Here is a 23953-nt window from a genome sequence, read left to right on the forward strand (position 1 = left end):
ATATAAAAGCCTGAGGTTTGCGGGGCAATTCAATCACTGTTTCACTGCAGTAAAGAGCATGAAATCACTACAGGACTCCGAGCATATTTCAGAACAGGCCAGGAAAAGGAAGTAAATGGGACAGGAAGCCCCACTGCAGGTGCCAATCAGCGCTGTGACTCCCACCCATCCTCGAGCCTGGGTCCTTCCCCTTCAAGCCGTCTCCCCTGAACACACACACAAGTCACACACAGGTGACCTACTGCCCACCAAAAAACCCCTCCCCTCAGTAACACACCCCAAAACACACCCTCCTATCCTTTGCCCACAAATACACCCCCAAAATACAGATACACAGGTTTGGGGGAGTCGTGGACAGGGGGGAGGTGATGTGACCCCCCTTCAGGCTGAAGGAGGGTGGCATTCGATGCCCCCCCCCCAGCCTACAGTGAGTCGGGGGAAGGGGGAGAGCGGCAGCAGCTGCTTTGCTGCTTTGCTGCTTGCTGGGTTTGGGGAAGTTGCGGGTGGGGGTGGGCAGCGCCAAATGGTACTCCTCTTTAGCCTGACACCCGGTGCGGCGGGCACCCCTCACACCCCCATTGCTACGCCCCTGCTGAAGAATAAAATGATAAACCCAGAAGGCAAAGCATATGCTTACCCCATTGGAAAAACGATGGCCAAGCTCAAGCAAGTCTGTGATTGGAGATGCATGCTTTGCAGATGTTGTTGTTGTTTAGTCATTTAGTTGTGTGCGGCTCTTCGTGACCCCATGGACCAGATCACGCCAGGCACTCCTGTCTTCCACTGCCTCCCGCAGTTTGGTCAAACTCATGCTGGGCCAACCATCTTGTCCTCTGTCGTCCCCTTCTCCTGTGCCCTCCATCTTTCCCAACATCAGGGTCTTTTCCAGGGAGTCTTCTCTTCTCATGAGGTGGCCAAAGTATTGGAGTCTCAGCTTCAGGATCTGTCCTTCCAGTGAGCACTCAGGGTTGATTTCCTTCAGAATGGAGAGGTTTGATCTTCTTGCAGTCCATGGGATTCTCAAGAGTCTCCTCCAGCACCAGAATTCAAAAGCATCAATTCTTCGGCGATCAGCCTTCTTTATGGTCCAGCTCTCACTTCCATACATCACTACTGGGAAAACCATAGCTTTAACATAGCCACCCAAGTTGGAAAGGGCTTCTTTTCTATATTTGAAAGAGGAAGGGAGGATGTAAAGAGGAAGCCCTGGGCAAGAAGATGGGGATTTTAGCTTCAACAGGAACCCTCACCCCCAGTCTATCAATGCCTGTATATGATCCTTCAAGCCATTTGATTTGGTCTTCTCTCTTCCAAAGAAGGGAACGAGCGACTAGTGACGATGACATCGAGAGGTGCTTGACTCAGAGACTTTTGGGGTCAGGCAGGGCTGTCGCTTGGTGATGCACAACATGCTTTCTGTGCATATGCAGACCGCTGTAGGCTGTCTACACATGTTGCCAGCTTGAAATGAAGCCGTGCTGTTCATTTTCTCGATTCGGATCGAAGCTGGTCTGGGGTGGGGGTGAGCAAATGCAGCATTTCATAATAAAACCACAGCACAGAGATGGATTGTGGCCAACACTGTGTGCACGCCGCTTCCCAAATCGTCATCAGAAGCACACTGGATGAAGAACCAATGGAAATGTGAGCACAGCATCATGCTCAACCCTTCACACCTTCCTACCTCCTTGCATCCGAGGTGACTTGTACTGGCAGGCAACGATCTGTAGGCGTAGCAAGCAACACTTACTAGCATCTTCTGCTTGTTCAGGCATCCCTCGACCTTAATGGGGGTGAGATCGCGGCTTGGCTCGCTTCCTTGAGTCTTCCGTTCTGGAGCCGCCTGCTCTGCTGGTGCTGCTTCAGTGCACAATGAGCATAAGAAGAGCTTGACCGCTGGATCAGGCCAAAGGTCCACGTCTCTTCTCAGAGGGGACTGCTAGCAAGACACGAGTGCCACAGCGCTCCCTACGCCATGCTTCTGATTCCTAGCGATTGGTATTCAGAGGCCTACTGTCTCTGACAATGCAGGGACAATGTAGTAGCCGCTGACACTCATCCTCCATGCAATGGTCTAACCCTCTTTTAAAGTCATCTAGGTTGGTGGCCATCATTGTCTCCTGTGGGAGGGAGTTCCAAAGTTTAACTATGCGCTGTGTGAAGTAGGACCTCCTTTTGTCTGTCCCAGTCTCCCAACATTCTGCTTCATTGAGTGACTCTGGATTTCATCCAGTTGCAGATATATCTATCCCCTTGGAGTCTGTCTGATCAGAGTCTTATCAAAGCAAGGCTTGCCAGTGGGGAGACGAGTCGATCACTGGCGCTGTAAGTTGGATTTGCAACTTTCCTGCCCTCTCAGTCTAATGATGTCATAACAGCGGAGTAGATAACAGAATATCCTACATTACCCTCTGAATCTCAACCCTAATGAGTTGCCTTTTAATAGTCCTCACAATTTAAAGTCGGTGACCTGAACGTTCTTGAATTCACAAGCGAGGAGCCAGGTCCTCTTTGACCTCTGAACCTGACCTCCTGCGCCCCGTTTAAGTGCCAAATATTAAGGCACAAGAGAGCAGGTAGCAAGATTCCTTCCTGGACAACGGTTAAGAGCCTGCTGGTCAATTAGCAAAGCTAAAAGTGGGGGCGGATGCATTACAGAGCGAAGGCGGTCAATACGATTAAGAGTTTCAAGTCCTTGTCTGCAGCTGCAGAGTTGATGAAAGTGCTAACCGACTCTAACGAAGGTCAGGCAAAAAGGAACAGGTATGGCAGCAACAGATATTAGCCCCGGTTTCATTAATAGTCAGTATTTCTCATTTATATTCAGCATCACTGTCATTGCACCCTTGAAGAAAAAGAGCCAATCCTCTCCCAGTAAGCCACTCTAAACCTTGTTTGTAAAGAAGGAGTCTAGCATCTAGATCAAGGGAAGTAATAGTGCCACTGTATTCTGCTCTGGTCAGACCTCACCTGGAGTACTGTGTCCAGTTCTGGGCACCACAGTTCAAGAAGGACATTGACAAACTGGAACGTGTCCAGAGGAGGGCAACCAAAATGCTCAAAGGCCTGGAAATGATGCCTTATGAGGAACGGCTAAGGGAGCTGGGCATGTTTAGCCTGGAGAAGAGGAGGTTAAGGGGTGATATGATAGCCATGTTCAAATATATAAAAGGATGTCACATAGAGGAGGGAGAAAGGTTGTTTTCTGCTGCTCCAGAGAAGCGGACACGGAGCAATGGATCCAAACTACAAGAAAGAAGATTCCACCTAAACATTAGGAAGAACTTCCTGACAGTAAGAGCTGTTCGACAGTGGAATTTGCTGCCAAGGAGTGTGGTGGAGTCTCCTTCTTTGGAGGTCTTTAAGCAGAGGCTTGACAACCATATGTCAGGAGTGCTCTGATGGTGTTTCCTGCTTGGCATGGGGTTGGACTCGATGGCCCTTGTGGTCTATTCCAACTCTATGATTCTATGATTCTATGAATATGTGTGTAACAGCAATCATGGTAGCCCATGTGGACCACTAGATTTGGAAAGTTGGGCAGATCTCCTTTTGCAACACCAGGATGGGAAGCCTCAGGCCAAAGGGACAATTGCACCACTCAGGTCTTCTCTATCTGTCCCTCAAAGTCTCCCTAAGCCAGATTCAGTGGTACCTTGGAAGTCGGTTCCAAAACCAAGGTGTCCTTCCCCATAGAAAGTTATGCAAAATGGATTAATCCGTTCCAGACACTTTTAAAAACAACCCCTAAGACAGAATAGAATAGAATAGAATAGAATAGAATAGAATAGAATAGAATTTATTATTTATACCCCGCCCATCTGGCTGGGTTTCCCCAGCCACTCTGGGCAGCTTCAAAGAGTATTAAAATACAGTGGTCTGTTAAACATTAAAAGCTTCCCTAAAGAGGGCTGCCTTATCTGAAGTCTTCTAAAAGTCTGGTAGTTGTTCTTCTCTTTGACATCTGGTGGGAGGGCGTTCCACAGAGAGGGTGCCACTACCGAGAAGGCCCTCTGCCTGGTTCCCTGTAACTTGGCTTCTCACAGTGAGGGAACCGGCAGAAGGCCCTTGGCGCTGGACCTCAATGTCCAGGTAGAACGATGGGGGTGGAGACACTCCTTCAGGTATACTGGACTGAGGCCGTTTAGGGCTTTAAAGGTCAACACCAACACTTTGAATTGTGCTCAGAAATGTACTGGGAGCCAATGTAGGTCTTTCAAGACTGGTGTTATGTGGTCTCGGCGGCCGCTCCCAGTCACCAGTCTAGCTGCTGCATTCTGGATTAGTTGTAGTTTCCAGGTCACCTTCAAAGGTAGCCCCACGGAGAGCGCATTGCAGTAGTCCAAGCAGGAGATAACCGGAGCATGCACCACTCTGGCCAGACAGTCCATGGGCAGGTAGGGTCTCAGCCTGTGTACCAGATGGAGCTGGTAGACAGCTGCCCTGGACACAGCGATTTAACATTAATTTTACTCTCTAACGAGACCATCGATCCATAAAATGAAAGCAATAAACAATGCACTGCAGTCATACAATCCATCAATCTGTAGCTGAACCGGGTTCCACACAGTCACACACACACACACAGCCGCAAAAACAAAAACACAAAACAAATAGCAAAAACGGACAGAACGCAGCGTAACACTCAAAATGGAAGCATAACACTCAAAACGGAAGTGTGGCACTCAAAACGGAGCATGTTCAGCTTCTGAAAAAAATTCACAAACCGGAACACTTACTTCCGGGTTTGCAGTGTTTGGGTTCCAAGTTGTTTGAGTACCAAGGTGTTTGAAGAACCATTAGGAAATGAGATAAAGAGAAAGGATAGCAATTTTTTTCAATATGCAGTGACAGCTGCAAGAGTGTTACGGGCTCAGAAATGGAAACAACAGGAAATATCGACAATGGAAGAATGGAGAAGGAAGCTGTTAGACTATGCTGAGTTGGATAAAATGACTGGGAAGATTAGATACTTAAGAGACCAAAAGTTCACTGAGGACTGGGGAAAATTTGTGGAATATCTGGAAAGTATAAGTGAGGGACAAATAACACTAGAGGGATTTAAAGAAGCACTGTGAAATGTGAGAAGTATTGTTAAAAGGGAATAGAAAAAGAAAGGTTCAAATAACGACAATACAAACCTAAGAAATGCGTAAATTAATAATGACTACGGATAATTTACGGAAAAGCTGAAGGAAGTCCAGAAAAGAAATACTTTGTGAAAAATTGGATGTGAAATTATTGTGTGTTTTTGTTTTTGTTGTAAATTAATAAAAATTATTTATTTAAAAAAAAGGCATTTGAAGAACCAAGATACCACTGTACAACACTCCTCATCCTTGCTCGCATCCTCCTTGAAGGTTTTTGCCTGGCTGGAATATGTCATCGAATGTTTCTTCCTTGCCTGTGTGGAAGACAGAGAACTGTGTCAGACTGGGGGGTGGGAATAGCCATAGAAACACAGAACTGTACAGTTGGAAGGGATATCAAGGGTCAGCTAGTCTAGTGTTGCCAGCTTTGTTCTGGCTGAATACAGGGCGGGGGGGGGGGCAGGGCAGTTGGGGAAGTGATTTATTCTTTCTCCATCTGGTGCCGAAATGACTTCAAAGCAAGCCATTACAATCTATTGCGGCCTAACAGGATGGCCCCAGGACACTGGGGTGTGGAGAGGATTAAGGGACTGGTAGGCATTGGGGACCAATCTGAGTCGTTTTTGCATTTAATGGCGAACCTACCTAATTCACACTTTCTGAAACAATACGCCGAAACGCAACCGTCCTTCAAAACCTGCACTTTCCCAAATTTTGCAATGTAGCCCAAGTAATGCATGCAAAAATGGATATCCTAGGGATAGGCGTGCATATATTGGTGAAAATAGCGTACAGAAATGCACTTAGGAAGAAGACAAACCTATGGTTGTGTACAGTATATGTGGCAAAATGCATACGGAAATGTGTTCTGTTGTGAGAAAATCAGCCTAAAAAGCTGAAAGGTTTGGCTGAGAACTTTAAAACAATAAGAAATAAAATTGCAAACTGAGAGAAACTGAAATTGACAGATCTGTCCATCCCTAGCAGAGGCGGCCATCAACAGTAAAATTACAGTAAAAACATAACAGGGGAGGAAAAAAACCAATTTAAAATAAAGGTTAAAATGCAATTTAAAATGCAGCCTCATCAAAACCATAAGGGGAGGGAAGCATAGGGGTCAGACTGAGTCCAAACCAAAGGCCAGGTGGAACAGCTCTGTCTTGCAGGCCCTGCGGAAAGATGTCAAATCCCGCAGGGCCCTAGTCTCTTGTGACAAAGCATTCCACCAAGTCGGGGCCAGTACGGAAAAGGCCCTGGCCCTAGTTGAGACCAATCTAACCACCTTGTGACCTGGGACCTCCCAAATGTTGTCATTTGTGGACCTTGAGGTCCTCCGCGGGGCATACCAGAAGAGGCGGTCCCGTAGGTACGAGGGTCCTAGGCCACATAGGGCTTTAAAGGTCAAAACCAGCACCTTAAACCTGACCAATGGTTGCACATCCTTCTTCAAACTTGCAATGGGGAGATATCAGGAACAGGGCCTATTCCATTTTAAAGATCATTAGTTATTGAAACACCAAAGGCTGCAGAGAGTTAGATTTGGAATCCCTTAATTCTGAGAGTTGACCCTACCAAGCTACAAGAAGTCATCTGACTTGGAGTGAACTTGCTCCTTATTTTTATCCAAGTGGGTGAGAGGAATGGCTTACCCTCTTTTTTCATTTATGCCAACCCATTTCTAGTAAACTGCACGCACGATAGAACATAATGCTAACTGGAATGGATTCTATACTTCAGCAGCCTAAGAAGTTAAGGCCACTCTTTGTGCACCATCTACTGGTTCAGTAGACACACTCTGTGCATAGCAACAACTTTTTGACATGGGCAAAGAGATCCAAAATAACTATAAGCCCTCTTTGGAGAACGCCTTGCCTGAAACGAAAGTTTCAGGAGCATTAGCACAAGTGGTTTAAATGTTTTGAATCACCCTAAGTATCTTACTATTTTATTTTTAATAGTACGGCTTTACCACTTTGGTGTTTGCCGTCCTAGGCTCCTTTGGCAGACACAACCACAAGGGACCACGAGGCTCATTGTTATGTACTGAGTTGAATAGGATCCAAAATGCATCAGTCTGATTGGCCCTAGAACAATAGGACCCAGAATGCAGCAGTCTGATTGGTCCACAGGAGCCACCCAATCCAGCTCCAGGTGGAAGTGAATCTGCGACCTGATTGGCCTACAGGAGAATCCCGGAATTAGCCAATCACGTGGGGCCCATTGTGTAAATAATGTATATAAAGCAGACATTCTGGGGGAACTTCCATTCCTCCTCACCACTATGAGCTGAATAAAGAGCATGAAATCCACTCTCCACTTGGAGTATATTTCACTCATCCTAGTCCAAGCCCTTGCAATGCTTTTGCCTAACATGGGGCTCGAACCCACACCCTGTGTTTAAGAGCCTCACGCTCTAGCCACTGAGCTATTCCAACAGGAAATCTTAAACATTTTCATTGTCTCCGCTAGAAGTTGAGTCTTTAGTGTTGGCAGGCCCAAGCTGTGGAACCCTCTTCCAGATGAGACAGGTCTATGCACCATTTAAATTTTAAAAAATGAATTTCTACCATTTAAAAGGTCATTTTGTACTGTTTTCATGCTGTTTTATATTTTACTGTATACTGACATATTGTATGAATAGGTGATATATGCTGGGTAAATACTATTACTGTACTGGGACGCAGGTGGCGCTGTGGGTTAAACCACAGAGCCTCTTGGGCTTTCCAGTCGGAAGGTCAGCACTTCGAATCCCCGCGACGGGGTGAGCTCCCGTTGCTCAGTCCCTGCTCCTGCCAACCTAGCAGTTCGAAAGCATGAAGTGCAAGTAGATAAATAGGTAGCACTCCAGTGGGAAGGTAAATGGCGTTTCCGTGCGCTGCTCTGGTTCGCCAGAAGTGGCTTGGTCATGCTGGCCACCAGCTGTACGCTGGTTCCCGCGGTCAGTAAAACGAAATGAGCACCGCAATCCCAGAGTCGTCCGTGACTGGACCTAACAGTCAGGGGTCCCTTTACCTTTACCTATACTATTGCTGTATAAAATAAATAGATCTAATAATAATGGGTGGTGTTTGTGCTTTCGACAAACAGATGTCCTCCTAAAATCTTAGGAGGTTTTTTCCGAGAGGGCTATGGTCCAGGCCAGAGTCTCACACAGATCAGATCTCCCCAAAATCCAGGGGGAAAGTATGTCAGATCTCCCGAAAGCCCAACGAAAAGTATTCATATTCTCCTCCGCAACCTCGGGTGACATCAAAGACTTCTTCAATTAGGGAGAACTCTTGCCCTTTGATGCATCTTCCACCCAGTTTGGAACGAAACGGGAGAGAAAATTGCCCATATTTCAGTGGCCTCACATCTGCGACCTTGTCTTATTAGACATGACACTTGGCGTGAAGAGCAATGCCTTGTGCTTTTTAAGAGACATGAGTAACAAGGGCTATAGCACGGCTCAACAGGCCTGTCCACCAGTATATATATACCTACGGCCGTAAGGGCAAAAACCAGAAGGACCTTCTCCATTCCTGCTCCTCAAGAGAAGCAGCTGGTGGCAACCAGGACGACCATGTCTTACAATATGCTAGCCTTCTGCTTGCTTTCGCTCCTGGCTCTCTCTTCGGCTTGCTACATCCAGAATTGCCCCATTGGAGGGAAGCGCTCCCTTCTGGACATGGAAGTCAGAAAGGTAGGTCATGGCGGGTTTACGGCAAGGTGGGAGAGGGCTTTGGCTCAGTGTTAAGAGCATCTGCATGCAGAAGGCTGCAGGTTCAATCCCTGGGCTCTCCATATCAGACCGGGAAAGAATTCTGTCTGTTGATGTGGGTGTGGGTGTTTGTGTGTGTGTGCTTTAAATGCATGGTTTGCATGCCATCCAAACCACTTCAACATCGCCAGACATCGGGTTATGTAAACCAGACTTGGATGAAGCTACGTTTCCCCCGTTTTGTGCCCCACACCAGTGCATCTCCTGTGGGCCAAGAAACAGAGGGCATTGCTTTGGTCCCAACATCTGCTGCGGGGAAGAACTAGGCTGCTACTTTGGCACAGCGGAAACAATGAGATGCCAGGAAGAAAACTTCCTCCCAACGCCCTGCGAGTCTGGAAGGAAGCCGTGCGGCAACAGCGGAGGGACCTGCGCAGCATCAGGCATCTGCTGCAACAATGGTGAGGACACCTCTCCATCAGAAACCTGCCCTTTTCCTTTTAAAATAATTTTTATTGGGTTTTATATTTTTATAAAATAACCAACACATAACAAACAAAATACAGAGCCCTCTTCCCCCCCCATGACTTCCCTCAACTTCCTTTTCTGTTTTTTTGCATAATAACTTCTCCTGCTCCTTACTTTATCTTAATACTGAGTTCTCTATATTACTTGTTGCTGTACTCTTATCTTATTTAACAACCTCTTTGTAGTTTCTATATTTGTTTTAGTTGATTGTAAGTGTTTACTCAAACCCTGCTAGTGAGTCCATCTCTTTCCATTGTTTCTGTATATTCAACATGAATGGTTCCCATTCTTTTTTAAAGTCTCTACAGTATTGTCTTTTTCTCCAAGTCTTCCCGTCGCTTTTGCCATTTCAGCATATTCCATCAGCTTTCCTTGCCATTCTTCTTTTGTTGGAATTTTGTCGCTTTCCCATTTTGGGGCTAACAATATCCTTGCCACGGTTGTAGCATACATCAAAAGTTTATTCTTCTCTTTTGGCTGAAACCCACCCTTTTCACCTATAACATTCATTGCTATGCTGTCTGTATCTGTGCAGAGCCATGTGATTTCCAGCACTTGTGCTTTCCACAGTACGCATATCACCCTTTTTGCTTTTTCAAGTAAGCGCGGTTTGGTTTCTGATAGTTGGAAATTCCTGTAGGCATAGAAAATTGCTGCTTCTACAGTTGCTGTCAAGCCTGCTGTTAAAGGGTCGAGGGTGAACATGGAAAGCATAGCGCCACATCACATCTCTGCTCGGCTACATAAAGCCAGTTTAGATGTGGGTAGGACCTCTGTTCTTGTGCAGAGGTTCAAGTCAACATGTGGGAACCCCAGGAATGGTTCTGATACCCCATTTATATGCATTTTAAACATTCACAAATTGCTACCGTGAAACAGGAATACATGCAGCTATCTTGCAGTGAAATGATATTTCTGAATGAAAAGTGGTTTTTCTCAGAATCATAGAAGTGCAGAGTTGAAGGGAACCCAAGGGTCATCTAGTCCAACCCCCTGCAATGTAATTACTTCTTAGCACAAGGTTACCAGATTTTTTTCAATGAAGCCGGGGACACTTTTCAGCTTCAGGTCGGATTTTGTCAGGGGACTGATTTGTAAATCTGGGGACTGTCTGGTAACCTTATCTTAGCAACTAGTTGATGCCAGCCTAAGCAAATCAACATTTCCCTGCAATATGCCACTCCCCCTGCATCTTATGTGATGCCGAGGAGCATGAAAGAGTGCTTGAAATGCCCAAGAGTTGGCTAGAATACTGTTTTCTCATTTTAACGTTTTCCATTTCCCTTTTGTTTTTTTTAAAAAGATATTTATTAAAGTTTTCAATATATTACAAAAATTAGAAAAAAGAAGAAAAAATAAAAAAGAAGTAAAAAGAAGAGAAAGATGCAAAATAGAAACAGTTAAAAACAAATCAATCTTTCCATATCATATCTTTCATTTACTTGTTTCCCTGACCTCCTCACACCTCCCTTTCTTGCATTCCAGTTCAATTGGTTAATTCAGCAAATCCTTTCCCTCTTTAATTTTATCTTAATCTTTTATCTTAACATAGTATAACTTTAAATTATCACCTGTTAGCAATCCATTTTTACATATTCCTTAACATTGCTGCTAAAAAATCCCACTTAACTTCAATCCAGCATCATTCTAACATTCATTAATTTTTCCATTTCCCTTTTGACAACTGTTGGGGACTAAGGCTTGGGCAGCTGAAAGGGACCAGAACTCTCTTCATGAGGTGTGGGGACCCATCAGGAACAAGGGTGTGTGTGTGTGCAAATGCAGCCCTCTAAGCCTCTCTGGCCCTTGGGCCTCTACCCAGCCCACACCTGCTCCCCAATCCTGCTTTGCACCCTTCTTGAATGTTTTTGCACGACAGAAATATTCCTCAATGATGCTTCTTGCTTGTGAGGATGGAGAATAGAGAGGGAGGTATGTGAGAAACTAGGGGCACGGGTGGCGCTGTGGGTTAAACCACAGAACCTAGGACTTGCCAATCAGAAGGTCGGAGGTTCGAATCCTCTCCGGCTCCCTTGGCCAATAAAGCGAGATGAGCACCGCAACCCCAGAGTCAGCCACGACTGGACCTAATGGTCAGGGGTGATGGGAGGTTTTGCTTCTGCACATGAGTCTGGCAAACCGCTCTGAGCTGAAGCATTCCTTCCTCACCCACCCTAGAATGTTTAGTTCACATTGAGTTCATGAAACATCGTACCCTGACTGTTCTTAATGCATGGTTGACCACATTAATGGAATGCGATAGTTATGCTCTTTTAAGTTTTGCTATATCAATCACTAGTAATAGTTTAATAAGGAGGTTTTCATACCTGTCCAATTCTGTGTTCCCTTTCCCAACCTTTAATCTATTGATGATTAATGCCTTTTATTTCAACCCAACACAGTTTATTTCAACCCAACACAGGGGTCCCTTTACCTTTTTATGTGAGAAACTAGCCAACTGTAAAACTAGCCAAAGGTAAAATCTACATGCACCGCCCCACCCACTTTTGCTTGTTGCTCCTGGAAGTTGACTACAAGAAAATGCAGCCCTTGCCTTTAAAAGATTCCTCCTCACTTGACCATATCCCCTGGAATTCCAGAGATATTTAACCAGAAAGGAATTTGCTAAGCTGCCTCTGTGTGTCCTCCAATCACGCAAGCAACACTTCTCCCCTCTCAAGATGTTGGCAGGTGCTCCCTCGAATTTTGGCACTACAGACAGCTGCCCAGGTTGTCTCTGTTGTTGGGCTGCCTCAGTATGCAACCTGCCTTGGGCAGATCTGTTCCTGTGAAGATCAAAAACGGCCACAAAAGACGTGGCGGCCCACGTTGGTTTCTTTTGACGAATTTCCTTGTCATTTCAGAGGGCTGCATGGTAGACTCTGCCTGTGACCAAGAATGAGAAGACAACGAGGAACGAGGATCATGTGAATCCACTTTTAGATTATGAACTTGCAGGCAACGCCAGTGGGACACGTCAAGTATGCATGCTGGATGCCAATGGCCGACAAACTTGTGCAAATTAAAAGTTGCATATCAGCAACAGCAGTCTATGATTTGTGTTCTCCTGGCTTTTCAATAAAGTTCTATTAGCATGCCTATTGCTTATGTAACTGTTCATCTGGTTAACAATATGGAATGGAAGGGGGATACATTTGTTTATTCATTCATTTACTTGAGTCATTGTTTGCCTGTTGGCAAAAAAAAAAAAGAAGGCTGTCAAGACTACCATAAAAATATTTTTAAAGCACACATTAAAACAGTAAAATGTATTATTGAAAATTCTCAAAAAATGCTACAAACTGTAGCCTTTTTAATCCATGGGTAGGAATAATTGTTGCACCCGAGCAGAGACAAAAGGAGCCAAACGACACCAAGGGGTTAATCCAGAGAAAGAGCGTTTTATTCTGCCATCCGGAGGGGCAGAGGCACCTGTGTGATTCAGTTCACAAAAGACAGGCTGCACCGAAAACATTTTACAAGCAGGTTTTATCCTTTTTTTCAAACCCCTTTTTCCCTGTCCCCCTTCACAGATTCTTACATAGAATGTTGCTTTTTTCGTTCCCTGGTTCTGTTCCCGGAAGTATGTTGCAAATCAATGTACCAGGACAAGGTTGCTTAGATCTGGGAACCCGAAAGGTTTTCTGTTCTCAGCTCTAGGTTTGTTACAGCGTTTTTGTTACAAAGAGGACTGCTTAGCTTGTGCTTTTTGTCTTAGAGGAAATTGCAGTTTTTAAAATGCGTACGCCGAGGCCTGGCTGGGGGGGGGGGGGGAATTCGCAAACAGTTTTTAGGGCTTTCTGGGGTAACCCTAACTGTACCCCTTCATTCCATACCTCTCAATTTTGGACAGCCTTTTTCTCAAAAAGGCTCGTCCCAGGAAGGCACAGGCTGATATTCTCGGGTCAGAGCTATAATCTGGGGGCGAAGCATGCGAGAAATCATATTGCGTGTCATTGTATGCAAGAATTGCAGCAAGCAAGGTACAGAAAAGCAAAAAAATTAGCAAAATGAAAAGTGGGCCAAGCAGCAGCAAAAACAGGCCTTTTACCCATCCTGGTTTTGGCAACCAGTCAAGCCATGACATGTCCCATCCCTCCCAGGTTTGGGTAGGAATATGGGCCACTGTTTCAAGTCCTGCTGCCAAATTGCGAATGGCCTCACCATGATCAGAGATGTTAAAGCAAGAGGCCCCACCTGTGAGATTTAAGGCTGCACAAAAGCCGCCATGTTGCGCCAGGAGAAAGTCCAACGCTAATCGGACTGAGAGAAACGCATTGCGTGTCTCATCCAATTGCGTGGCAATTAGTCTAAGGGCCGTGGCTGTCGTGTTAGCAACAATCTCTACCACTGCCTGGAGTCTGATTATGCGGTTCAAGTTATAGATTGGCCCCCTTGCCCCAGAGATTTTCTCTCCCCGATTCCAGGAGGCTGGCGCATAATGGGCCAGTATCCTTTCCGGAGGCCACTGATTTTGGCCCCAATTCTGGGAGCTGCCACCTGCAAGTGTTGCCAGGTCAGCCGAACGCCTCCTTCTAGGGGGTGCAAAGGGTATCTGGTCAGGAATCCACATGGGGGGTATTAAGTAGGCTGGAAAACAGACCCCATACCATCCTCTTGGGAGGGCATGATAGGCCTTTCTGCCACACACCCAGTAAACGTCCTGACCATGGGCAGATATGGTGCCTGTCAGCAAGCAGGCCAGGCATGCAGTCAATTTGGAACCAGAAAAAGTTCCTGTCTTGGACTCAGGCATGTTAGTTGGGGCTGGGAAGGTACGATCACAGTGGGAAGTGCCCACATAGGTCTGAGCGTCACTGGCGTCATTTGATTTGTTGACACAAAGGCAGCCAGTGATCCTGTGAACCTGGAAAGGGACGGAATGATTCCATAAAGAAGAATGGTTGCCCAGAGGCTGGAAGGCAACAAGTGGAGTTGTAACCAAGGATTCATTCCAAGGCACAGGGAGGAGTGGCATTCCTCCCAGAGCATCTACAGGGGCCAGAGTGCAAACGGCACAATTGGTCCGATTTGCAGAGAACGCAACCATCTCAGCAACCTGAATCCATTTATTATATGTGTGGTGGGCCCCCCACGATTGCAGCAGTTGTCTGGTCACTGTGAGTGGTATTGGCATATCAAAGGCAGCAGAAATACCAGCACGGGGACCCACAGTCGTATTTGAGCCATTGTATACACATGGAGGGGCTTAGGTAAGTGCTAGAGAGTGGGCTGGGGTGTAATTACGCTGAAAGAAGAGACTCACTAGACACCCTCCTCTGCGGGGGTGGCGTAAAGCAAATCAGGTGCAGGTACCTTCAATAAAGTTCAGTTATGCAAAAGGAAAGAAAAGAAAATGTGAAAATGTCCTCTTTCAATCCATGCTGGATTCTTGAGCCGTGCAAAACGTCAGCTTCCGGAGTGACGTGAGCAGGGCTGTAGTGTGGTGGGCATTCAGTCGTCTGGTGGGCGTTGGACGTCTTGGGTCTCTTCCAACAAGGCTGGAGCGATGTCTGGACGTCTGGGGTGAGTCGAAGGGGCCAGTGCAGATCAGGTGTCACAGATGCTGGTGACTTTAACAGCTGTAGAGAAACAGGACAGCCTCTGGCCGGTTTACCTGTCAAGAGAAGAGAAAAAGAAACACACGGCAGAACGACTGTACATTGACAGATAGCATTTGCACCTAAGGTATAGGCCTAGCAAACATTAATTCAAAAGGGTATGCTTGGCAGGAAACTTTGCAAGGGGTTAACAGTTCTGTTCCTTGGGTTTAGTTTTGCCAGCTGAGATTTTTTTAAAAGTCTCATTCGTGTGATCTAAGTTTCAGAGCTCTCGTGGCCTGTAAGCCATGTTGCAAATTTCAGTTTTCATCTGCCAAGTTTGCTAGTGTCCAATGTGTTCCCTTGCTTCTGGCAAAGTATCAAAGTTTCAAAATTCCTATGTTATGCTGCAGCTTGTTTTTCAGAATGAAATTGCACCTTAAAAAGAAAAACTTGACAAAGTTCACAGAAAGCATTCACTTGCTTTTTTAAGAAAGTCACTTTCCTCAGGTTAGTGCTTGGGGCAAGGGGGGTGGGTAACCCTTGGCCTTCTGGGTTTTTTGTGGCTGAACCATAAATCCAGACAGTGTGGGGTTCAGGATAGCTGGTTGGTGAGAATGCAACATTTTCCTCTTGGGATAGCAGCCAAGAGATAACGCTCTGAAGCTACCTCCAAGCACCTGGCACAAGAAAAAAAAGCTGATGTCCTGTTACTTGCATGATTTTAAAAAACAGTCTGTTCACATGCATTCTGCAACAGTCTTTGAGCAAGAACAGAGATGAGAAGAAATCATTTTTGAGAAATCTTATTGTTCCCAGCCTGTGGGGGTGGGGTGTGTCGGGCGTGGGGCCTATGGGCATTCCATTTCCCAGTGACCCTCTTGCCTGCAGATGGCGCACTGGCTTCTTCCCTAGGCGTCTTCTTTCCCTCCCGTGGACACCCTCTTGCATTTTTGGCTTTCTGGCTGCTTGAAGACAAACCCCTAATTATTTTGGCTGGGTCCTCTTCGAAAGAAGGATTCTGATTAAGGGTGCTTGGAGGTCTGTGGTCCTGGACATTGGATGACTCCAGGGGGTCGTACACTCGGTGGGGTGGGCCATCAAAGTGGAGTTTTAGCTGCCTCAATTGCAACATCAGTATTGTCTGCTGCCCTGAGGGCATATATCTTGCGGATTTCCTCAATGGTCAGTATTGTAATCCTAGGGTTTTCAATCCCTTGGGTTTAATTGTCTATTTTTTTTAACAGTTCTGTCCTATGCGACTCTCAAAGCCTTCTGCTCTGTTTCTTTCTGTCTGCCAATTCACATCCTTGCATTGTGCTGCTTCTAGAACCAAGAAGCCACATCCAGCTCACTCTTTTAAACAGTTCTACATACTGGAACACTCTGTCAGACTGCTTACTAGTCCATCTTATCTCTTTATCTAGAGTTCTTCTGAAGTCATCATCATCACAAACATCATCACCTTCCTCTTCACCTTCCTTGCTTGCATCAAAAGGGGGTTGGGTAGGGGGAACCTCATTTAGCCCTGGTGCAGTTGCTGCATATGGTGGTGGGGGGGCTAATTATTCCTCCTTCCTCTTCTTCTGGGACTGTTCTTCTTGGACTGGCAAAACTGGTGGCTTTTTTAACTTGTAATTGTACTGAACACAGTTTGACTTGGGCAGTCACAATTCTATTTTTCCGAAGCCATGAGGGATTTTGATCCACATTGGCTTTCCAGATAGAAATATAGGGAATCTGATCTGTGTGGGCCTTGAAAATGTTACTCCATAAAATGTTGACCAAGTTTGGATCAAAGGATCCTCCAGGAGGCTATTCTGGTAAATAGGAAGGCCAGTCAACTTCACATAAATGTTGGAGTCTGTTTTTTTCGAGTTTACATCCCCACTCTTCTGCTTTCATGGCACTTTTCCAGTTTTCCAGAAAGCTCTGTAGTGGTGTCTCAATAATTGTTTTACTGCTTTTATTTCCCATGACTCTGGGATCCTGGGGACACTGGGACACTGGGACACTCAGCCCTCCTAACGTTATTTTCTCTCACTCAGTCACAGGCCGGACGTTGCTTTCAACGTCTCACACACTCAAAACATTCACTGGAGTGTCCCCACACGCACATTCAGAAAAAAAAAAACAAAAACCCATGCACCTCCCCCAATCCCCTTTCCCTCCCAAAAAAATAACCACAACCGGCAGCGTTTAGACTTCGACCGGGGCCCAAGAGCACTCTACTGCTTCTTTTGGACACAAAAAGAACCATAACCGGCAGCGCTTAGACTTCGACCGGGGCCCAAGAGCACTCTACTGCTTCTTTTGGACACAAAAAGAACCATAACCGGCAGCGCTTAGACTTCGACCGGGGCCCAAGAGCACTCTACTGCTTCTTTTGGACACAAAAAGAACCATAACCGGCAGCGCTTAGACTTCGACCGGGGCCCAAGAGCACTCTACTGCTTCTTCTGGGCACAAAACCAACCATAACCGGCAGCGCTTAGACTTCGACCGGCGCCCTGCAGCACCCTTTTTGCTGCTTTTCTGGGCAATACCAAAACCAGTGGCACTTCTTCTACCCTGCTGGCGGAGTTGATCAGACTCTCTTATTGCTCCCACCTATCCCTGTGGAGCTTACCTTGTTCCTCGAGGTACCTTCTTTCTGCACGGCCGTTGCTCTTTCTCTCCGTCACTTGTCGCGTGTCCACTCAGGAACGGGTGGCCAGTCCCTCCCACGAAGTTGGCAGGATGCGCGCTGGAACTGTTGACCCAGGATCCTGAGCTGCTCGCCTTGCAGTGACGCCCTGGACCTCTTTGTCCCTCGATCTCGGGGAACGTGGTTATTCCCGGCCAATGCACCAGAAATATGTAGCCTTTTTAATCCATGGGTAGGAATAATTGTTGCACCCGAGCAGAGACAAAAGGAGCCAAACGACACCAAGGGGTTAATCCAGAGAAAGAGCGTTTTATTCTGCCATCCGGAGGGGCAGAGGCACCTGTGTGATTCAGTTCACAAAAGACAGGCTGCACCGAAAACATTTTACAAGCAGGTTTTATCCTTTTTTTCAAACCCCTTTTTCCCTGTCCCCCTTCACAGATTCTTACATAGAATGTTGCTTTTTTCGTTCCCTGGTTCTGTTCCCGGAAGTATGTTGCAAATCAATGTACCAGGACAAGGTTGCTTAGATCTGGGAACCCGAAAGGTTTTCTGTTCTCAGCTCTAGGTTTGTTACAGCGTTTTTGTTACAAAGAGGACTGCTTAGCTTGTGCTTTTTGTCTTAGAGGAAATTGCAGTTTTTAAAATGCGTACGCCGAGGCCTGGCTGGGGGGGGGGGGAATTCGCAAACAGTTTTTAGGGCTTTCTGGGGTAACCCTAACTGTACCCCTTCAAAACCACAGCAAGAACTAGTCACAATTCCAACCAATCTCAACCTCCCAAGGCTTGGTGGAATAGAAAGGGCCTGTTTCAAGAGCCCACATAGTGCAGGGTAGAATAGGCAACGATCAGCAGCTAGAGAAGGGCTTTTAGCAATGTGTAATATTTAGAGGGAGGCAAGGTACCAGGCAATGTAAGAGCGCAAGTACACAACAATGTCCCCATTTCCCTCTGAAATGCTGGAGCGCATGGAAGAAAGACTTCGTAAAGGAAAGCGTGGAGGGTCTCTGAGGTAATAACAATAACCCTTTGACGGGGCCTTCTTGGTAGTGGCTCCCCACTTGTGCAATGCTTTCCATCATTCTTAACATTCAGGAGAAATTTTTTAAGCAGGCACTTTGAAAAATTCTGTTCCCGGCATCCTTGGAATTATTAGCTGTGAGGATATATTACTGTTTAATTTTGTTATTCTTATTTTAAATTGTACTGCTTTGCTGTTTGCCACCCTTGGTAGGCTCCCTTGGTAGGACAGGCAGGTGAGAATAATGCTAACACTTTAGTAATAATAATACCCGTGAGGAGGACCAGGAGCTGAGGCGTGGTTTCCACCGCTCATTTTATTTTATTATTTGCTGCACCCCACTTTTTCTCCCCCAAGGAGCTCAAGGCGGGGTACATGCCTCTCCCAACTCATTTAATCCCCCACAACAACCCTGCAAGGCGGGCTAAACGCTTGAGTGACAGGGAACAGGAACTACATTTCCCATCACGCCCACACCCTACTTCCGGTGCCCTGCACGCCCTCCAGCAAATGAAGCGCCGTTTTTCCCGCTCATTTCCTTGATTGACAGTGGGAGGACTACGTTTCCCGTCATGCTCACGCCCTATTTCCGGTGTCCCGCTCGCCCTTCCTTCCTTCCTTCCTTCCTTCCGCCTGCCTTTATTTCTGAGGTAGGCCGCGCTCGGGTCTCACCCTCCTCACGGACCCAGCAAATACGGGGCCTAATAGCAAGAGACGGGAGCTGGTGGCGAAAGCAAGAGAAAACCACCCGTAGCCCGGGTCTACGTCCGGTGTGTAGGCCACAAGGAATCGAGTTGAGGAGGAAGACTCCATTTCCCATCGGGCCTCAGCCCCACTTCCGGTGCTCAGCCGCCCGTGAGGAAAAAGACCTCGAGGAAACTACATTTCCCATACTGCCCCAGCCCAACTTCCGGCGTGCGGACTTTTACCTCAGGCTTTTGCTTCCGCTCTAACCGCCGCCGCCGCCGCCGCCGCCGGGATGCTTCGCGGGCTGGTCCCCTTCTCCGGCCGGAGCGGCCTTGTGGGCCGGAGCCTGGCGCCGCTCCTGGCCGCGCCTTCGCGTGGCCGCAAGACGCGCCACGACCCCCCGGCCAAATCCAAAGCCGGCAGGGTCAAGGTGCCGCCGCCCGTCGACCCGGCCGAGCTGCTGGTGGTGCTGGGCCGCTACGAGCGCTATAGGCGGGTCATGACCGCCCTCAGGTGAGGCTCTGGGGAAGCCTGTCACTCAGCCCGGCCGGCCAATCAGGGCAGCCGGCGGGCCCCTGGCGGCGGGGCCACGCGGACGGGGAGTTTGGGGTGCAAGTGGGGGGAAGGCGAAGTGGGGGGCCGGGCTCTGGTTCCTTTCCCTTTCTCTGCTGCGCCAAATTATTTAGATTCAGGTAGGGAGGGAGCCGTGTTGGGCTGAGGCAGTCGAAATAAATTTTAAAAATTAAAAAATTGTCCAGTAGCACCTTAGAGACCAACTAAGTTATTGGGAGAAAAGCAATGACCAACCTAGACAGCATCTTAAAAAGCAGAGACATCACCTGCCGACAAAGGTCCATATAGTCAAAGCTATGGTTTTCCCAGTAGTGATGGATGGAAGTGAGAGCTGGACCAGAAAGAAGGCTTATCACCAAAGAATGGATGCTTTTGAATTCTGGTGCTGGAGGAGACTCTTGAGAGTCCCATGGACTGCAAGAAGATCAAACCTCTCCATTCTTAAGGAAATCAGCCCTGAGTGCTCACTGGAAGGACAGATCGTGAAGCTGAGGCTCCAAGACTTTGGCCACCTCATGAGAAGAGAAGACTCCCTGGAAAAGAACCTGATGTTGGGAAAGATGGAGGGCACAAGGAGAAGGGAACGACAGAGCACAAGATGGTTGGACAGTGTTCTCAAAGCTACCAGCATGAGTTTGACCAAACTGCAGGAGGCAGTGGAAGACAGGAGGGCCTGGTGTGCTCTGGTCCAGGGGGTCAGGAAGAGTCAGACACGACTAAACAAGTACAACAAAAGTTTGTTCTGGATATAAGCTTTTGTGTGCATGAACACTTCTTCATGAATCTAGAATCACGGAGGAATCTAGAATCTCCATGAATCTAGAATTATGGAAGGTAGCACATTGAACTGCATGAAATGGAAGAAGTGTGCATGCGAATGAAAGCTTATACTCAAAACAAACTTAGTTGGTCCCTAAGGTGCTACTGGACAATTTATTATTATTTTTATTTATTCCAATTTATTTAGTTATTATGGACCACAAGCTGAACATGAGCCTACAGGGTGATGCAGCAGCAGAATAAGTGAGTGCTATTCTAAGCTGCATCAACAGAAGTCTAGTGTCCAGATCAAGGGAAGTCATAGGTAAAGGGACCCCTGACTGTTAGGTCCAGTCGTGACGCCTCTGGAGTTGCGGCACTCATCTCGCTTTACTGGCCAAGGGAGCCGGCATACAGCTTCCGGGTCGTGTCGCCAGCATGACTAAGCTGCTTCTGGCGAACCAGAGCAGCGCACGGAAACGGCACTTATCTTCCCACCAGAGCGGTACCTATTTATCTACTTGCACTTTGACGTGCTTTCGAACTGCTAGGTTGGCAGGAGCAGGGACTGAGCAACGGGAGCTCACCCTGTCGCAGGGATTTGAACCGCCGACCTTCTGATTGGCAAGCCCTAGGCTCTGTGGTTTAGACCACAGCGCCACCCATGTCCCACAGCAAAGTCATAGACCTGTTCTATTCAGAATTGGACACAGAATTCCAAGTGTGGTCTAACCAAGGCAGAAGGGAAGTCATTGTCCTGTTCTATTCTGCCTTGGTTAGACCACACTTGGAATTCTGTGTCCAATTCTGGGCACCACAGTTGAAAAAGGATGTTGACAAGCTGGAAGTTGTGCAGAGGAGGGTGACTGAGATGGTCAAGGGTCTGGAAACTAAGCCTTATGAGGAACAGTTGATATGTGAGCCGTCATCTAATATCTAAAGAGCTGCCACATGGAAGAGGGGGCAAGCTTGTTTTCTCCTGCTCTGGAGAGTAGGACTTGAACCAATAGCTTCAAGGTGCAAGACAGGATCTGTCATGGATGCTTTAGTTGGGATTCATGCATTGCAGGGGGTTGGACTAAGTACAAAGATGTGGTGTGGCAGCCATTTTCAAATTTGTGTTTGAAAGTCCCATTGTTCTGGGTGCTTTTTTTTTGCTACAGGGAATTTCATTTGCCTGAGCAGTTTCTGAGCTCTGGGCTCAGTACTGTGCCTAAGATTTCAGATTAAAACTGCAGAGTAGAAGGAAAGGAGGATGTTTTTCTGCCTCCCCACTTCCAGGTACTCTCTGAAAACTGGAGAAGAGACCTTCTTAAGAATATTAGGGGGGTGGGCAGGGAAAGGACTAGACCATGTGATAAATAAACATAATATTTTAGCTGCAGTTCATTCATTTTCAGCTTTGTATTCTTGTTATTAAAAAAGTGTGCCTAGACATTCCAATGCTGCATCCATAACCTAGGTTTAAGGTGCCATCTAGATCCTAGCTTTCGTATCTCAGTTTCTAACACTGCTTCAAATGTCTGAAGGGCTGTCACAAGGAGGCCAGGACTTGAACCAATGGCTGCAAGCTCCAAGGAAGGAGATTCAAACTTAAACATCAGGAAGAATGTTCTGACAGTAAGAGCTGTTTGACAGTCTTGCTCGGGAGGTGGTGGACTTTCCCTTCTTGGAGGGTTTTAAGCATAGTTTGGATGACCACCTGTCACATTGATTTAGTTGAGATTCCTGCATGGTAGGGGATTCTGTGATTTATATATTAAATGTGTATACCACCTTTCATCTGAAGATTTCAGGCAGTTCACAGCATAAAAATACAAGATAAAAACGCAACTGCGCAACCATAAGTTCTGAATGATTGATAGGCATTCATCAGGGTTGGGGGACCTGCGATGGGAGTTGTAGTTCAGTGACATCTGGAGGATCCCAACCCTGCATATGACATATGGGCCCCTTGTGACTCTTGCCTCTGCAGGGACGATATCAGTAACAAAGGGGCAGCTGCTTTTTTAACATTCCCTCCTATGCTCTCTACCAGAGGCGAGTTCAAAGAAGAGGTGCTGCGGAAACATTATGCAGAGAAGTATGGGGAAGTGTGGAAGCAGAGAGAGGAGGCTGCAAACAAGGAACATCAAGAGCTGATGGCCTGGAACGACGCAGAGAACAGACGTCTCCGGGAACGGAGGTAGCATGGCGTGTCTCTCGATTTTTAAATCTGCTGTTGATTTCGTTACTCTTCTTGCTGTTTTTTTGTGTGCTAATAGCCACTTGACCTTTGACTCTTTCCGCGTGTGGAGAGCAGCAAGTGCTAAGTTCCTTCTGTGTCCCTAACCCCAGGGAGGAGCGCCTCCGAAAGGAAGAAGCGGCTGATCAAGAACGCCGACTGCAAGGAGCCCAGAATCGGGCTACCTATATGGAAGAAATTCTCAAGGAGAAGGAGAAAGAGGTGCTTCAGTTGCAGGTAGGGAAGCCAGCATGCTGCAAACAGCTGCCTTCACTTTGACGCTTCTTCCTTGGAGCAATCTTTTTGCTACTGCGGACTGGTTAAATGTCAAAATGCTACCTAGTTTTGGTGATGCTTGGGGGGGACACAAAATAAAAGAGAAACCAGGATCCTTTGGCTATTGTTTTAGGTTACCAGAGGAGGGTGTGGCTGGGTTAAAAGTGGTAGGAGTCCAAATACAGTGCTGGGGGATTTTACTGAAGGCCACTGCTGCCTTTTCTCCAACCCTTTGGGCGCTGATGCAACGACAAAAGACTTGAAACAGACAACTCTGTGTGTTTGGAGTGTTGTTCGGGGGGAGAAATACTGTGTTTGTAAAATGCCTTCTTTTCCTCTTTTGTTGATGCAGGAAGAAGCCAAGAACTTCATCACCCCTGAAAATATAGATGAGCGGATTGAGGAGTGCCTAGACAACCCCCGCAACTACAATTTTGCCATTGATAGGGAAGGAAGGATAGCCAAGCGGAGCTCCTTGCCTTAGCAACGCATACCAGAGGAGCCTGGGCGTCCTGGTATTCCCTGCCAGAGTGGTTGAGTGTCCTTTCCATCCAGCTGCCAGAGTCACTTTGAGGGGACCAGGACTGGCTTGCTCAACTTCATCAATAAGACTGCTTTGAGACATTCACCCTGAAAGATGTATATCTTTGGGGTTTTATACTTCCAGAACATTGGTGCCCTTCTTGAAGACTTTGTTGCCGTAATAAAATATTGGGTTTCTCTTAGAGGTTTCATTCGCTATGTCCTGAGCATTTTAAAGGTTTATGGCAAAGAGGGGCCACAAAACGTCTCCGTGAGGACTGGGCACAGAATGGTGAGTGCCCGTTGGGGAGGAAGCATGGAAATTGAGGTGGAACAGGGTGGATTCTCGTTCTCAGGCTAACCAAACACCGATTAGTGCACATGCG

The 23953-nt window shown here is 47.0% G+C and overlaps 2 protein-coding genes across 2 annotated transcripts; both read left to right on the forward strand.

Moving 5' to 3' along the window:
• The first annotated feature begins 8579 nt into the window (after window positions 1-8579).
• Window positions 8580-12415, forward strand: LOC310685126 (neurophysin 1-like). The gene is made up of 3 exons (XM_083456740.1): window positions 8580-8772; window positions 9047-9251; window positions 12183-12415. The coding sequence occupies exons 1-3, from the start codon at window positions 8653-8655 to the stop codon at window positions 12218-12220; spliced, it is 363 nt and encodes a 120-aa protein (XP_083312866.1). The 5' UTR covers window positions 8580-8652; the 3' UTR covers window positions 12221-12415.
• Window positions 12416-19446: 7031 nt separating this feature from the next.
• MRPS26 (mitochondrial ribosomal protein S26) lies at window positions 19447-23770 on the forward strand. Its single transcript, XM_083398816.1, has 4 exons — window positions 19447-19726; window positions 22584-22730; window positions 22883-23006; window positions 23398-23770. Exons 1-4 carry the CDS (start codon window positions 19506-19508, stop codon window positions 23527-23529), a joined length of 624 nt encoding a protein of 207 aa, XP_083254942.1. The 5' UTR covers window positions 19447-19505; the 3' UTR covers window positions 23530-23770.
• The last annotated feature ends 183 nt before the right edge of the window (window positions 23771-23953 follow it).

This window comes from Podarcis tiliguerta, assembly GCF_965153285.1.
Source record: "Podarcis tiliguerta genome assembly, chromosome: 9".
NCBI classification, from domain to species: domain Eukaryota; kingdom Metazoa; phylum Chordata; class Lepidosauria; order Squamata; family Lacertidae; genus Podarcis; species Podarcis tiliguerta.

Coding starts and splice junctions, on each gene's coding strand:
- MRPS26 (XM_083398816.1), top strand. CDS start 19,506: ATGCTTCGCGGGCTGGTCCCCTTCTCCGGCCGGAGCGGCCTTGTGGGC. Junction 19,727..22,583: donor CGGGTCATGACCGCCCTCAG/GTGAGGCTCTGG, acceptor GCTCTCTACCAG/AGGCGAGTTCAAAGAAGAGG. Junction 22,731..22,882: donor AGACGTCTCCGGGAACGGAG/GTAGCATGGCGT, acceptor CCCTAACCCCAG/GGAGGAGCGCCTCCGAAAGG.
- LOC310685126 (XM_083456740.1), top strand. CDS start 8,653: ATGTCTTACAATATGCTAGCCTTCTGCTTGCTTTCGCTCCTGGCTCTC. Junction 8,773..9,046: donor TGGACATGGAAGTCAGAAAG/GTAGGTCATGGC, acceptor GCCCCACACCAG/TGCATCTCCTGTGGGCCAAG. Junction 9,252..12,182: donor AGGCATCTGCTGCAACAATG/GTGAGGACACCT, acceptor TTGTCATTTCAG/AGGGCTGCATGGTAGACTCT.